Genomic DNA, 14,429 nt, shown 5'->3' with positions numbered 1-14,429 from the left:
AACCAGGAACGGGGAGATCTGACCCTGCTGACGTGGCTGGACTCCTGCAGCTGCCACCATCTCTGGCCATTGGTCCTGCTAGCTGGGGCTGTTGGGGGTTGCAGCCCAGCAGGGTCTGAAAGGCCACAGCCCCCTCTTCCCCAGTCCCTGCTGCTAAGCGTATTCACAGCCAGTGTTAGAAACTGAGATCTGAAAGCTAGGAGCTGAATGGCACCTTAAAGCTAGGTTATGGGTGCAACAACAGAATGTCTAGGTGAACTCTTTTTTTATCGCAAAAATACAAAGCTGGAAATGAGTGAACTGCACCTAAAATATTATGTTCATTTTTCACGTGCTCTGGTCCTTCCCCTGCCCACCCACCCCTAATATTCTTAAGAGAGTCTCTTCTCCAGTCTTCAGAGAATAGCACAAAGTGGGAGGCAGAAAAAGTTCCTCCTTTCCTTCCACTCAGCAGTTTTAATCTGAAATCATGGGCGCAGTACTGCACCCAGAGCTTGGAAATTGCTTGCGCTAATGAAATTCCCTGTCACAAAATGCACCTAGAACAACGTGAGTTTCAAACACTGTTCCCAGCATGTGGAAGGCCCCATGATTCACTCCTCTGCCTGAAACCTTGGAAATCTGCTGCAAAATCCAGACATTACTGAGCTAGATAGAAAGAAGGGCCTGATAAACAGGCAGCTTCCTGGATGCTTCAAGGAGGTGGGCAAGTTAAGGAACGCACATAGTAGACAGTTTAAACTTATTGTGGATGTGGCTTGTTAACTACATAGTCAAGTATGTATTGTATACGTGTACTGCCACATGTGTTGGAGAGAAGTAAGACATGGTGGATTGAATTTGCCTGCTACTGTTTCTTACAGGTTTCCATTGTAAAACAACAAAGTTCTGTGGTTTATCCTTTCTGCCACCCTCCCCACTGGGTGTGCCCTCTTCCAAGATACTGCCTCCTACCCGAACAGACATTTAGCTGTTTTGGTTTCTTTCCAATGAAGTTTTTTGTTTTGCTGAAATACAGAATGAAATCTTGGAGTTCTTCTGAGCCTGCTGACAACTTCCCTTTGGTTTCTGCAAAAACTGTAATCTGGCTCACACCAGTTTAGTTTGCTTCAGAAGTAATTGGTGTTACTTTACCTTGCTGTCATTTACTTATGTAATGTTTAAAACCTTGTGTGTATATAAATGCAGGTATAAACCGAAAATAGTGTTTTGATTTAAACTTTTTTTTATACACTCAAGGTGATATGCAGCATGTGGTAATACTTAATATTTATATAGGATTTTCTAGCTGTAAGCTTTACACCAACTTTATAAAGTAAGCCAGTATTAGTATGGGTACACATTGTGGCTGAGATAAAGTGTTTTTGCAAGAACCAATGAGGAGCTCATGGCAGATGTGAAATTTGAACTGAGGACATTTTGATTTGTAGCTTGGTCTCTCAGCTGATAAAGTATAATTGTACCTTGATTGTTGAATGCTTTGTGACTCGAATGTTTTGGCTTCCAAACACCTCAAACCCGGAAATGAGTGTTCCAGTTTGCTAATGTTCTTTGGAACTCGAATGTCCAGTGTAGCTTCCACAGCTTCTGATTGAGTGCAGGAAATTCCTGCAGCCAATTGGAAGCTGAGCCTTGGTTTTCAAAGGTTTTTGGAAGTCGAATGGACTTCTGGAACGGATTCAGTTTGAGAACCAAGGTATGACTGTACATCTGTTTTCAGTTGATGTGCTTTACTAATATAATCATAAAAACAGTGGCAGCAGAAAGGAGAGAGGAACTGAGGCAGGACAAGCAGGAGTGGAATCTGCAGTTGTTTCTGTTTCTTGTATTTCAGTTTAGTTACAGTAGAGTATGGTGACAAAGGAGTCTCCAAAGGTTTCATCAAAAAGGTGGGCTTTGAAGTGATGTTTGAAGGAAGTAGGAGAGGTGGCCATGCATGGAGGTGTTCTGGGATGCAGGGAAAGAGAAAGGGAAAGGGAGAAAGAATCAAGTCATTTGAAGGGAGCAAGACACCTTCCAATGGCTGAGGTTGGTGGATCCAGTGGAAGGACAGTTACAGTTGGGATATAAGAGCAGGCAGATTAGGTGGGTAAGGTCTTGGAGGACTTTGAAATTAAGGATGAGAAGCTTGTGCAGAATCTGCGAGTGGACAAAAAGCAAGTGGACTGTGCTTACCTATTTAAACATTTTTGCTGCATCTATCTATTCTAAAGGTTCAAAACAGCTGATAATCATCCTAAAACAATTAAATGAGATGGACCAGTGCAGTCCAGCTGGAAAAAGAAAACTATCTAATATGCACAAACGATAAACGAACACTGACCCCAAAGGCCTTCTTAAATAGCACAGTTCCTGCTCTCAGGCTTGCACTAAAAAAAAGGCAATACAAAAAAGGAATAGAAAAAAAGAGGCAAGGAAGCAAGCTTAAATTCTTAATGTTGTACAGTTCTTAATAATAGCCATAATGTTGGGATGTAAACAGACTGTTTATAAGCTTTGGTGGGCCTCTGAGAAATAGTATGGCAACTAGATTTTTTTGGAAGTGGCTGCAATGTAAGTGGAATGGTCTTGCAAGGTGGGGCCATGGCCTTCTGGGGCTTAGCTGGGATTTGCCAGCTTCTTATCATTCCCATCATGTTAAATAGATAAAGGAAGAAGTTTCCTTCTTCCAAGAACCATCTTACATAGATTATTAATTCTGCTTCCAGGCTTGATCTTCATTTCAAATTGCAGCACAGTATCCTCTTTTGCCTCTGCATCTGAAGGTGCCAACCTTTAAGCTTCCCCTTGCTTCTGTGATGTAAACACAGGTTACCGTAGCTCAGCTACCTTTGCCTCTTGCAATGACCCATAGGGCAAATTACCCCATTGCTACTCCCCAGTCTGTTGGAGGGTGACAAAACTTTGTCTTCCACACAGTTACCAGGTGTGTGAAATGAGAGGGAGGTATTGGTATCTCCTAAGATAATGACAGACTATCCTAATAAGACTCTATATACTGATAGCTCTTGCCTTCCCTCTCTTCAGCCGAATGTTTTCCAACTGGTCAGGCCAGATGACAGGGGAAAGAATGAAGAACACAACAGGTTTTCATTAGTTTGTGAAAGGGTGTGAGGGGGAGTTCTCTAGATTTATGGCAGAAGATAGCCAGAGTGGTGTAATAGCTGGAGCAGGGAGACGGGGGTTCAAATTCTCACACAGCCATGCAGCTCACTCAGCTCACTGAGTCAGCAACCACATCTTAGCTTGACCTTTGGGGTTGTTCTGAGATTGGGGAGTGGGGTGTGCGTGTGCTGAAAATCTAAGAAAGCAGTACATTCTGATACGGAAAAAGTGTTGTTTCCAAAAGGCTCATGTTCTAGAATGTGCTAAACCAATCTGCTCCTTTAGGGTTATTCTTTCCCATATTTCTGATCTTAACTCCAGCAGCTTTTGGTGCTTGGAGCTATCAGGACAGCCACAGTTAGAGATGTGTAACCGCCAGACAACCTTTATAGTGAGCATTCAACCTGATTTGTTTACAGAGAAATTAGATGACAAGTGTTAATCCTACACTTTCCAGTGCATCCTCTTATCCTTAATTTAAATAGTCTGATCTTTTGAGGGAAGGGAGTTTGTTTCACAGGAGCCCTGTGCAATTCAAATGAACTGCTGGACTCTTGTGCAGTGAGTAGGTAAAGTCCTGGCAGGTTGTGCTCTGCATTTTCAGCTTTGAGCACAAAACCACGTTGGATCAAACCTCTGCTTTTCCTTCACTGGGCAGCCTGGTTTATACACATTAAAAATAACTTGCAGACTTCCAAAGTGAAATTCCATGGTGTCTGCCTTCGTGGCTTGCTGTAAATATTTCTGGATCAAGCTTGGTTGCCCGGTTATATTCCAGGCTCTACTGCTGGAAGTATCAGTTGGACTCTTTGGCAAGTAACCGTTTAATCAGCAAATAATCTTCTCTGCAGGTACACCAAAGCCCTTGTAACCAAGCTGCTACATTACAGTGTATGCCATGTCAGTTTTGATCCTGCAAAATTTGTTTCAGCCCCACTTCACAACTGCCACATTTCCTGGTTAGCATAACTCAATGCAGGCCTCACACAAGTGGAGACTAGAATGTGACACAGAATTCAGCATGTAAAGCAGGGATTCTCCTGCTTGTAGTCCTGCAGGTGGTGTTGGACTGGAGCTCCCACTGCCTCTGACCATTGGCCCATGCTTGTTGGGTTTCCTCATTCCTGATCTATTGTTATTTTTCTGTAGCAAAACCAGGTTTCCAACCCTCATGGCTTCCAAGATAGGAAGCATCTGGGTAGTGTTTGCTAAAGTCATAGAAGTTGGAGGAGACAGTGGGTTGCAGGACTTGGTTTTGGGGAGAGGAGATAGATGTTCCTGTGCTCTGCGTATCAGTGGGTTTGAATCAGTAATAGAAGCAAAATCCACAACTTGCGTCCCTTTGCTTAACCCTGCTACCTTCAGGGCGGGGTTTTCCTTCTGTCAAAGTTAAGAGTTTAATTCCAGTCTTGCACATTCATCCACATGTGTTCCAAGTATGGAAAGCATTTTATAAGCCAGCTAGCTAACCCCATGCCCATGTTGCTAATTGGTGACTCTTTCATATACGGTGGACGCTCGGGTTGCGAACGTGATCTGTGCGGGATGCATGTTTGCAACCTGCAGCGTTTGCAACCCGCGGCTGTTTGCAACCTGCAGCGTTTGCAACCCGGGTTGTGATTCGGCGTACCGCAACCGCCCAAACCTGGAAGTAGCCCGTTCCGGTACTTCTGGGTTTTGGCGGTCCACAACCCGAAAAAATGCAACCTGAAGCGGCTGGAACCCGAGGTATGGCTGTATAAAAAAGTGTTTCTGTCCAGTTGTCATGAGGCAGCTCTTGCAAGCCCTAGGTGATTGGCTACTTGCAATGCCATAGTGTAGTACGTGTCAGCAGAGGGTTTGGGCACAGTAACAGCATTTCTCATAAGGCTTCTGAGAATAGCAACATGGATGCGCAAGGCCGTTACTATGCAAATTGGGTGGCTTGTCCTGTTTTGCCTTATTCACAAGCTGAGGCAAGCAATGGCCCAGTCTTTTGCCTTCAACCACTTTTTTCCTCCTCTTACACAGGCTGCTGGGCGCTGGGCTGGGGAGATGTTCCGAACAGCCATCATGATGGCTGCCAGCCTGGCCTTGACCTCTGCAGTGGTGGCGCACGCCTATTATCTTAAGCACCAGTTCTACCCGACGGTGGTGTACCTGACGAAGTCCAGTCCCAGCATGGCGGTGAGTCTGCCTACTCCAATTGCTGCAGGGAGGTGGGCATAATATCAGGTTTGATCACATGGCTGTGGCTTTAAAGAGTCTCCATTTAAAAAAGGAAAGGTCCTTTGAGCAAAAGTGGAATGTACTGGAGAAAAGGCGGAGAAGACATAAAAGCACACTCCAGATACCATTGCTGAGTTTAATCTTTGAAGTTTGTACAGTGGGAGGAATAATCAGTGCATTCAAGGATGCTTAGCCAGCATCTCTTCAAACCCTGGGCCTCTGGCATATGATCATTGTGGCTTTCTGAAACCAAACTTCATATAATATGTGAACTTGCTCCCTCTGTGCAGTGCACCAGAACCCAGAAAATAATTTCAAAAAGACCTAAATAACATGAACCATAGTTCAAGTCTAGCTAGCAATCCTGGATCTTTAAGGAGCCACAAGCAACAGTCCTGAGTTTGCGTGGCACAGGAAGCCAAGCTTAGGAGTGGCCTCTGTTTGTTTTTCTTTCTTTGTGCCAGCAGTTGAGGCAGTGCACAACAGCCCAAGGTTATTGCGCCATGTGAATGCTGCCTTGTTCTCTGCTGCTCAATAAATGCAGGACTAGCTCAAAGGGGCTTAATCTATAAAGGGGTAGATTACGGTTGAACATTAGGAGAAACTTTGTGGTGAGGAGAGCAGTTTGATATGCAGTTTGTCCCTTTTCCATTGTGTGCAGTTTTTGTTTTTATTTAGATTGTAAGCTTGTGGGTAGGGACTGTCTTGATTTGATTGTATGCAAGCAGCTCTTGGAATCTTTTTGGCAGAAGAGCAAGAAGCAGATTCTCTGAATAAATAAGTTACGTCAAGGGGTTCTCCTTTGCTGGACGTATTCAAGCAGAGGCTAGATGGCACTTAGGACAATTGAGGATGTAGTAGGTTTTTGAACTTCTGGCATCAAGCAAAGTGTTGATCCAGATGACCTCACAAGAGTTCCTTCCTCAACTTCAGGGCTCTGTAGCCTGCTGCCTGAGACTCTGGAACTCCTGCTGTCCAGGGCTGTCTACCTTGGCTGCTTAGGTCAGGTGCAGGGAACCCATTTGGTTCAGTAGACCAGATCTTTCTTACCCTCTGCCCTGCCCCCTGTGACCCAGCTTTGTCCCACCCACCTGTCAGTCATTTGATGTCATAATATAGTCATGTGGTTGCTCCCACCCACCTGTCAAAAGTTTGCTCACAGGTGTGTTTGGGGGGTTGGGATTGGAGAGATACTGAGCAGGATTGAACTCCTTGCTCATAAGCTGACATGTTGGGAGTTTGTTCCTGCTTTCCGATGTCACATATGACACTGGGTATGGAGCAGATGAGTGTGGTTTGGGCGAATGGCCCAGGGAACCAAATGGAGAGGCCTGTCAGGGAAAATGTGACCCCGGGCTAGAGGTTCTGCCCCCCTGGCCAAGACTGACTCAGGTTATATGACCCAGGCTAAAGCAACACCCGGTATAGGAACTGGGAATGAGAAGGCTGCTTTCTCTTTCTGTGGTGGTATTCTGTGGTGACTGAGTTCACAACAAAGTTTTCTAAATGCAATTACTGCACTGTTGGCCCCATCCCAGCCCTCAGTGGAGTTTGGCAGAGTAAAATCTGCAGACTAAGCTTGTGGCAATGGAACTGTGGTGTGAAAGTAACAATGGCAGTTCAAACCCTTTTACTGTTAAGTTTGCACCAAAGTAACACGTTGATTCCAGGTGTTCTTCTTCTCCTGCCAGGGTCCCCTCAAAAATGGTCTCATCAAAGCTGCCGTCTGCATTTCAAGGGAAGCCTTCAATGTAAAGCCTTATTTAGACCTACATGTGTAAGGAATAGAAGAACCCAAACAATCTGCATATAATAGAGGTTTTCTGAGATCCAGGCGTAGGGCATCTGAAATATAGAGCTCACAAAATATTTCTGCATCACATAGTAAAATTAAGCAGTTTTGAATCCCGGGCTTGTGCCCCAGATCAAATTCATGTGTCCTTTGCCAACCAGGAGCCTGGAATGCTTCCATCTGCAGTTGTAGGTTTCTTCATTGGGGTTTCCTGTTACATACATGCATAAAAGAATAATTTGGTTTGGGAGATTAGGAGGAGATGCTGAGGAACCAGAAAGAAATCAAAAGATATTCCCCCACCACAGAGCTCAGCAACACAGTCTATCCTGTTAGCTTCTGAGGGGAGGATTGTGGGCAGCAATGAATGACACCTTTAAGTTTTGTCTGGCCTGCACAGGGATGTTCCTAAAAATGATTTCCCACTCTGCCATTTTTTCTCTCCTCCTTGCTATGTCAGGTGCTGTACATTCAAGCTTTCGTCCTGGTGTTCCTGTTAGGGAAATTCATGGGCAAAGTGTTTTTTGGACAGCTCCGAGCAGCGGAAATGGAGGTGAGCCTTGTTGGGTGCATGGTTGTTGTGGGCCTTGTGGGAAGGCACACATGAAATGCTTAAACTAAGAGCCAGAAACTCCGCAGACCCCTTTGCTCAATCGGCATCATCCTGTGATCACAGAGGAGAAAATAGGTTTGGCTTACAATGGGGGATCTGTATCAATCATCTCTAAAGGGTGCTGTAAGCTTGCGGGGAAGAATTTTGGCATCATTTCCTAGAGTTAAGTTGTAAATAACTTGCATTTCTTTACCACCTAATGTGTCCTGAGTTCTTTAGGTTTTGGCTGTAGTGGCACAGCAGAGAGGATTTTTGAGTACAATGAGGAGAGAGATGAGATGTTCAGTTACATTGCAATCAAATGTTCTGAATGATAGATCTTTAATTCCTGAGCCTTTGTACATTTTGGTAGCCGGAAGGCCTAGAAACACCATTTTGTTCACATGGAACTGGAGAATTTCACATCTGTGCCCAGGCCCCTGGCTTCCCTGCCAGCTGGCTAGATTTCTACTTGTGTTGTTTAACTACGGACCCACAGGTATCAATACTGTCAGTAAGCCTAGCTGGGGAACCTTTCTCAGCCCAAGGGCTGCCTCCCCTCATTAGCAGCCTTCTGGGGGCCACATACTAGTAGAAGGAAGGACCAAAGGTAAAAAGCCCTTTTTATAAGGGAATTTTTAGCCCACCCATCATCATACAATCCCAGGGAAGTTTTTAATGTGTGATTTTACTTTTATTTTGGTTTCTGTGGAAGCCGCCCAGAGTGGCTGGGGAAACCCAGCCAGATGGGCGGGGTACAAATAATAAATTATCATTATTACACTAAAATAAAAACCAATTTATAAAAGCAGATAAAATAAACGGTCAGAGAGAGACAATCTCAATTCCACAGTTGCAGCAGTGATGGGATTTCTGCCCCAAATGGCAGCAGTGTTGGCTAGGAATCCAGTCTAGCAAGATATGTTATCACAATTCAAGAGCAATTTTCAGTGAGGCAAAAACACTTGAGGAGGGCATAGAGCAGGCTGCTGAAGGGTGTGATCTGGGGACAGTTGGAAGAGAGGCCCCAGAGGGATGTTTCTGGGCCTGAGGGTTCCCACCCTTACTTTGGAAGCATAGCAAGGAGGGTGCCTCTTCTGGAGACGACTGCATTTGTGGGGGACAGATGAGCCCAGGATTAGAGAGAGCTCCTTAAATCAATCTCTCTCACACAGCATCTGCTTGAGCGGTCATGGTATGCAGTGACCGAGACCTGCCTTGCCTTCACAGTCTTCAGGGATGACTTCAGCCCCCGTTTTGTGGCCCTCTTCACTCTCCTCCTCTTCCTCAAGTGCTTCCACTGGCTAGCTGAGGACCGTGTGGACTTTGTGAGTATGGTGGCCCCAAGGTGCACCACCTGGAGGAAGGGGTAGGGTGGGCTGAAACGGTTCTTGCCGCTCAGACGCACGGTGGCAGTGGGAGAAATAAAAGGGTTTCCTGAACAGTTCAAGCAACAGCCCAGTTTGGCGGTTCTTGTATGGTGGCTCAAAAGCAAGGCTGATGTGCATTCCTAGGAACACCTGGGGCTTTGATAGTTTTAGGTATATTACGCTTGTATATCTTAAAGCATTTTTCGATCAAAGTAAAAATACAATAATAATATCACATAAACATTATTTAAAGACAAATTTAATAGTACAATCATATCATTGGAGCTGCTCAAAATGCCTAGGAGTGGGGGCGGATCACCTATTTGCCTGGTGCCAAAACAGTGACAAAATTGGGTGCCAGGGGGGCCTCCTTGGGGAGAGCATTCCTTTAAAAATGGGGCTACTGCGAAGAAGGCCCCAGTCTCTTGTCCCCACCCTCTGGACTAGGATTTCTGAGAAGCTTCTCAGCTTACCTACCACTAGTTTTCTTCCAATGGCACCAGAGGGTTGGTGAACCACTTCTCAGTTCGTGCAAGGCAATGGTGGAGGCCAAAAGGCTTGCATTATCTCTGCATCCGAGAAGGAGAAGGGAAGAGAGGAGGACATCAACCCAAGGCTTGCTGTACCTTGTTCCTGCTGGTGCACGCCACACACTAAGTCAGCTTAAGTCCACCTGGTGCTTTTCAGGTGATTTGGACGTATGCCGGCTGGGTTGATGGGAGTTGTAGTCCAAAACTTCTGGAGGTCACCAGGTTGGCAAAGCTTGTGAATCATGGCTTAGCATGGCATGTGACACAGTAAGGGTGAAAGGAAGAGCGGATGTTGCAAATGTGTGACGCCTATCAAAGTAACTCTGCACAGAGGTTTCTGAAGTTGGGCAAAATGGTGCCTCACACACCAACCCAGACCAAGCTATGTTAATAGCAGGGTTATTCCAATGCATTGGATTCTTGGCACTAGAATCTCTTGTTAACAACCAGTCTGGAGCAGGGATTGGAGGGGGGGGGGATTTGTAAGATTCCAACACTAGTTTTAAGTCAGGGATGGGGAACCTTTGGCCCTCCAGATGCTGTTAGTCTCAACATCCCTGACTGTTGGCTATGTGAGGTGCGGTTGATGACAGGTGCAGTCCCAACAAGATCTGGAGGGCCACAAGTTCCCCATTTCTACTTTAAGTGCTTCCACCTTCAGACATTTCTTTTCTACAGGGATCCTTGTGAATTCTGGACATTTGCCCAGAATGCAGAACAGCCATGCTCCAACCTGAGTGCCAAGATGTGTCGGCAAAGCACATGTTCGATATAGAGGCCTACATGAGTTTGGCCAGTCAATAAAAGTTGCTGCTTATCTTGGGTGATAAGACCACTTAATCTTGCTCCTTTCTCCCCTGTCTCTCTAGATGGAGAGGAGCCCAAACATTTCCTGGCTCTTCCATTTTCGCATTGTCTGTAAGTACCTGCCTTCCTTTCAAGGCTTTCCTCTTCCACTGCCCGGCTGCTTCCAGTCCTTTCCCAATGAAAGACGGACATACCTGCAGTTGCCCCAAATCTAGCCCATTTTCTTGCTTACGGCAAAGGTTGTTGCCCACCCACCTGTGCTGAGTGCAAGTGTGGGATTGGTTAACGATCCAGCTTCCTGAGGCAGAGAGAGAGGAATGAATATGCAATTACAGTGGTGCCCCGCAAGACGAATGCCTCGCAAGACGGAAAACTCACTAGACGAAAGAGTTTTCCGTTTTGGAGGTGCTTCGCAAAACGAATTTCCTATGGGCTTGCTTCGCAAGACGACAATGTCTTGCGAGTTCCTGCTGGTTTCCCCCCCCCTTTCCCCCCTTTCTCTAAGCCGCTAAGCCGCTTATCAGCTGATCCGATCAGCAGATAAGCTGCTAAAAGCCGCTAATAGCGCTAATGGCACTAATCCGCTAATCCTTCAATGGGCTTGCTTCGCAAGACGAAAAAACCGCTAGACGAAGAGAATCACAGAACGGATTCTTTTCGTCTTGCGAGGCACCACTGTACTTCACAGGAAGAATATGGCAATTATTTCCATTGCGTGTGATTTGGCTTAGTTCCAGTTTGTTTTGGGGTGGGGTGGGGTGCATTCCAAAAGCGCCCTGGGAAAAGATGTGGGTTTCTTCCATTAAAGAGGGGAGCATATTGCCCTGAGGTGTTTTGGGAGGCCATGCCAGGCAGGAGGGGCAACAAGAGAGGGCGGCGTTGTTTCAGGGAGCAACAGGCCTTTGGAGGGGGAAGTTGGTGGCGATATATTGGAATAGAAGAGGAGGGAAATAACTGGCAAGGAGTGAGGCCATAACAAGCTCTGGGAGAGAAGGGCAAAAAGTTTGTGCTGGATCTGGGAATCGGTGGGAAGCAGGCATAGGGATTTAAGGCTGACCAGCTGCGGATATCTCCAGGACTTCCAAACAGGCAAATTTGTACAAACCAGACAGCGTGGTTCAGGGCTTGCATTCAGAAATGGGAAGTCATCCCTGGTGTTTTATTCATCTATTTGGTTTTATTTTTAGATGCTTTTAAAATGTTCAATAAACAGGGCAGTTTGCACTAAAAACACCCAAAACAGTTAACATGCAAATTAGACAGGTCCAGGCAATCAAATAGGTATGTTTAAAAAGAAAGAAACTAAATTCTTAAGGCGAAGTACCTTAAGGCGGCAGCAGGATGTGGAGGTTTGATAGCTGATTTGCTGAGCTGAAACAGGAGTTCTTGCCTAAGAAAACTCCTCATTCATGTGCTCTGCCAAGAGTTTGGTGGGATGAGCATTTTCCAACTGTTAGACGCTTAGGCCTGATGAGAATAGGGTTGAGCTGCTGGCATGGGCCCTCTTCCACAGCTGAGCCTCAGCTAAAACTTAGCCCTGGTGAAGGCTTTGCTGAAAATGCTTCACACCACTTCTGCTGGCAGAGCAGCAGCTGGTCAGCTTGTAAGATTTGTGTGGCTTTCCGCAAGGGTGGAATAATTAGTAGGGAGGATGGTGGAAGGGGAGCCTGAGTAAAAGGAGCTTCCCCGTCAGACGCTTTGTGGTGTGGAGGGTGAGGGCGGATTGGCATTCGGCACAGCTTTAAGCACTTCCTTTGGGGGGCTCTGCAAAGGAAGCAGTTGGTTAAGGAGGACTACTCCAGATGACATTTGCATGCAGGGACTGCAGGAAATGTTATTTCACACTGGCATTTGCATATAGCTCACTTGGGTGCTCTGACACAAAGCCCTACGTGGCCACTATCTGTGGGACTTCCCATTGTCTCAACCTGCTCAAGCTGAAATGCAAATGATTAAGCGGTATATATAAATGCCTTAAGCAAATAAGTGAAGAACAAGGGAGCCAAGGAAGAACGCTTGAGCTGCTTGGAGAAGGGCTTGGGGAACCTGAAGCCTTCCACATGTTGAGGGCCTGCCATCTCCCTTCAGCCACAGCCAGCATGGTCAGGGGCCAGGGATGATGGAAATTGTAGTCCAACACTGTCTAGAAGGTCACGCGTGTCCCCATGCCTGTGCTGGAGTTGTTGGTGCACAGCTGGTTATTGCTGTGGTGGGATTCCTGGAGTTCTGGGCTGACTTCTGCTGTAACTGCTCTTCTGTTGGGAATGCCTTGGGGTTTTCTCTTAGGATGCTGTGAAGTGTAATCCCCCTTTGGCAGGCTTTTGTAAATGTTGGAGATAAATGGCAGCAAAGTACAAGAAGTACAGTCTGTGGTGCTTCAATTAAAGCTGAGGTGCCTGCCAAAAAATAAAATAAAAGACAGTGACCATTTGCAAGCACAGTAATTGGTGCTGAAACGAGCAGGGGCTTAGCACAGCTGAGTAAATCAACACCCACAGTGGGTCAGCAAACCATTTCTCTATTCAGCATCTGATGAACCAAACTTTTTGGTAAACTACGTTTCAGCTGCTTGACACCAGATTTTCTCTTCAAAGTTTGTTTTCAAGGGTGGGCCACCATGAGGTCAATATCAGCATGTTCTAGCAGGTTGAATGTTCTCCTACTGGCTTCTGAATATCACCATTTCAGAAAGCTTAAGCCGTACAGTGGTGCCCCGCAAGACGAATGCCTCGCAAGACGGAAAACTCGCTAGACGAAAGAGTTTTCCGTTTTGGAGGTGCTTCGCAAAATGAATTTCCTATGGGCTTGCTTCGCAAGACGACAATGTCTTGCGAGTTCCTTCCGGGATTTTTCCCCTTTCCCCCCTTTTCCTAAGCCACTAAGCCGCTTATCAGCTGATCCGATCAGCAGATAAGCCGCTAAAAGCCGGTAATAGCGCTAATCCGTCAATGGGCTTGCTTCGCAAGACGAAAAAAACCGCTAGACGAAGAGAATCACAGAACGGATTCTTTTCGTCTTGCAAGGCACCACTGTAGTACATTTGCTAGTCCTTTCCTTTAGGTGTCACAAGACTGTGTGGGGTTTTTGATGCAACAGGCTAATCTGGCTAGCCTTCTAGAAATGGCAACTCACTCTTTCTCTCTCTCCCTCTCTTTAGCTCTGATGCTGCTCCTGGGCATTCTGGATTTCCTGTTTGTCAGCCATGCCTACCACAGCATCCTCACACGGGGAGCCTCCGTCCAGCTGGTCTTTGGCTTTGAGGTGACTGGAGTGCGCTTTGCGCTTTGCAAGGAAGTCATCGCTCACAGTAGCTAGCAGAGGTTTCTGACAGCCTTTGATGACACAGACCACAGATTGCAAAGAGGAGAGCAGACCAGCAGCTGTGAATGACCCTGGGAAGCAGAGCACTGGGTGGGGTGGGGAGATGTAGCCATAGGTTTCAGCAATTCAGAAACTCCTTTTCTCCATGCAAGTCAATAGAGCAGCTCTTGTTCAATAGCCTAGTGTGAAGAACTAAGCTGGGATAGCTCAGTTAGTAGAGCATGAGACTTTTAATCGCAGAGTTGTGGGTTTGAGCCCCACCTTGCGCAAAAGATTATTGCATTGCAGGGCGTTGGACTAGATGACCCTCGTGGTCCCTTCCAACTCTACAGTTCTGTGAGTTTAAGAAGACGAAAGAATCTACAGTCATGGAGATGTGTATGTTCATGGGTGGGACACACTTGCCATACACCAGCTGCCACCGTATACATTCTGAGCTAAGGAGTGTTTTTAGAGTTGGAGTAAAGACAGACTTAATTTAGATTAAAAACAAGAAAACGGACAGTGATTTAGATTGCTTTTAAGGAGGTAATTTCTAAAGCAGTAGGGATTTAAAATTCAAAGCAAGGAGCTTTGCTGGGTTCCAGATAGAACTGTCAGAGTTTGAGGGGGATCTGTGGAGGCTGGTCCATTAGTTCCCATAGGACAGTGTCCTACGAACCTAAGCCACCACCCACCTGCTTGCTTTCCTGCTTACATCCAGT

The 14,429-nt window shown here is 46.1% G+C and overlaps 1 protein-coding gene across 7 annotated transcripts in view; it reads left to right on the top strand.

Annotated features, from left to right (window-relative positions):
- The window catches only part of SYVN1 (synoviolin 1), a 29,397-nt gene that overhangs the window by 446 nt on the left and 14,522 nt on the right, over positions 1-14,429 (top strand). For 3 of the 7 annotated variants that reach the window (XM_082202740.1, XM_082202741.1, XM_082202739.1), the window contains exons 2-6: positions 5,116-5,271; positions 7,566-7,658; positions 8,873-9,025; positions 10,467-10,515; positions 13,562-13,665. In XM_082202740.1, the coding sequence (XP_082058866.1) occupies positions 5,140-5,271; positions 7,566-7,658; positions 8,873-9,025; positions 10,467-10,515; positions 13,562-13,665 (531 nt within the window). In that variant the 5' untranslated portion in view covers positions 5,116-5,139. Of the gene's footprint in view, positions 1-2,865; positions 2,927-5,115; positions 5,272-6,464; positions 6,588-7,565; positions 7,659-8,872; positions 9,026-10,466; positions 10,516-13,561; positions 13,666-14,429 lie in introns of those variants that run through there. The other 4 variants (XM_082202745.1, XM_082202744.1, XM_082202742.1 and 1 more) reach the window with 3 other exon arrangements.

Source organism: Podarcis vaucheri (genome assembly GCF_965113315.1).
Source record: "Podarcis vaucheri genome assembly, chromosome: 16".
Taxonomy (NCBI): Eukaryota; Metazoa; Chordata; class Lepidosauria; order Squamata; family Lacertidae; genus Podarcis; species Podarcis vaucheri.
Note: the sequence above shows the minus strand (reverse complement) of the source record. Positions and strands in the feature narration are given on the sequence as shown.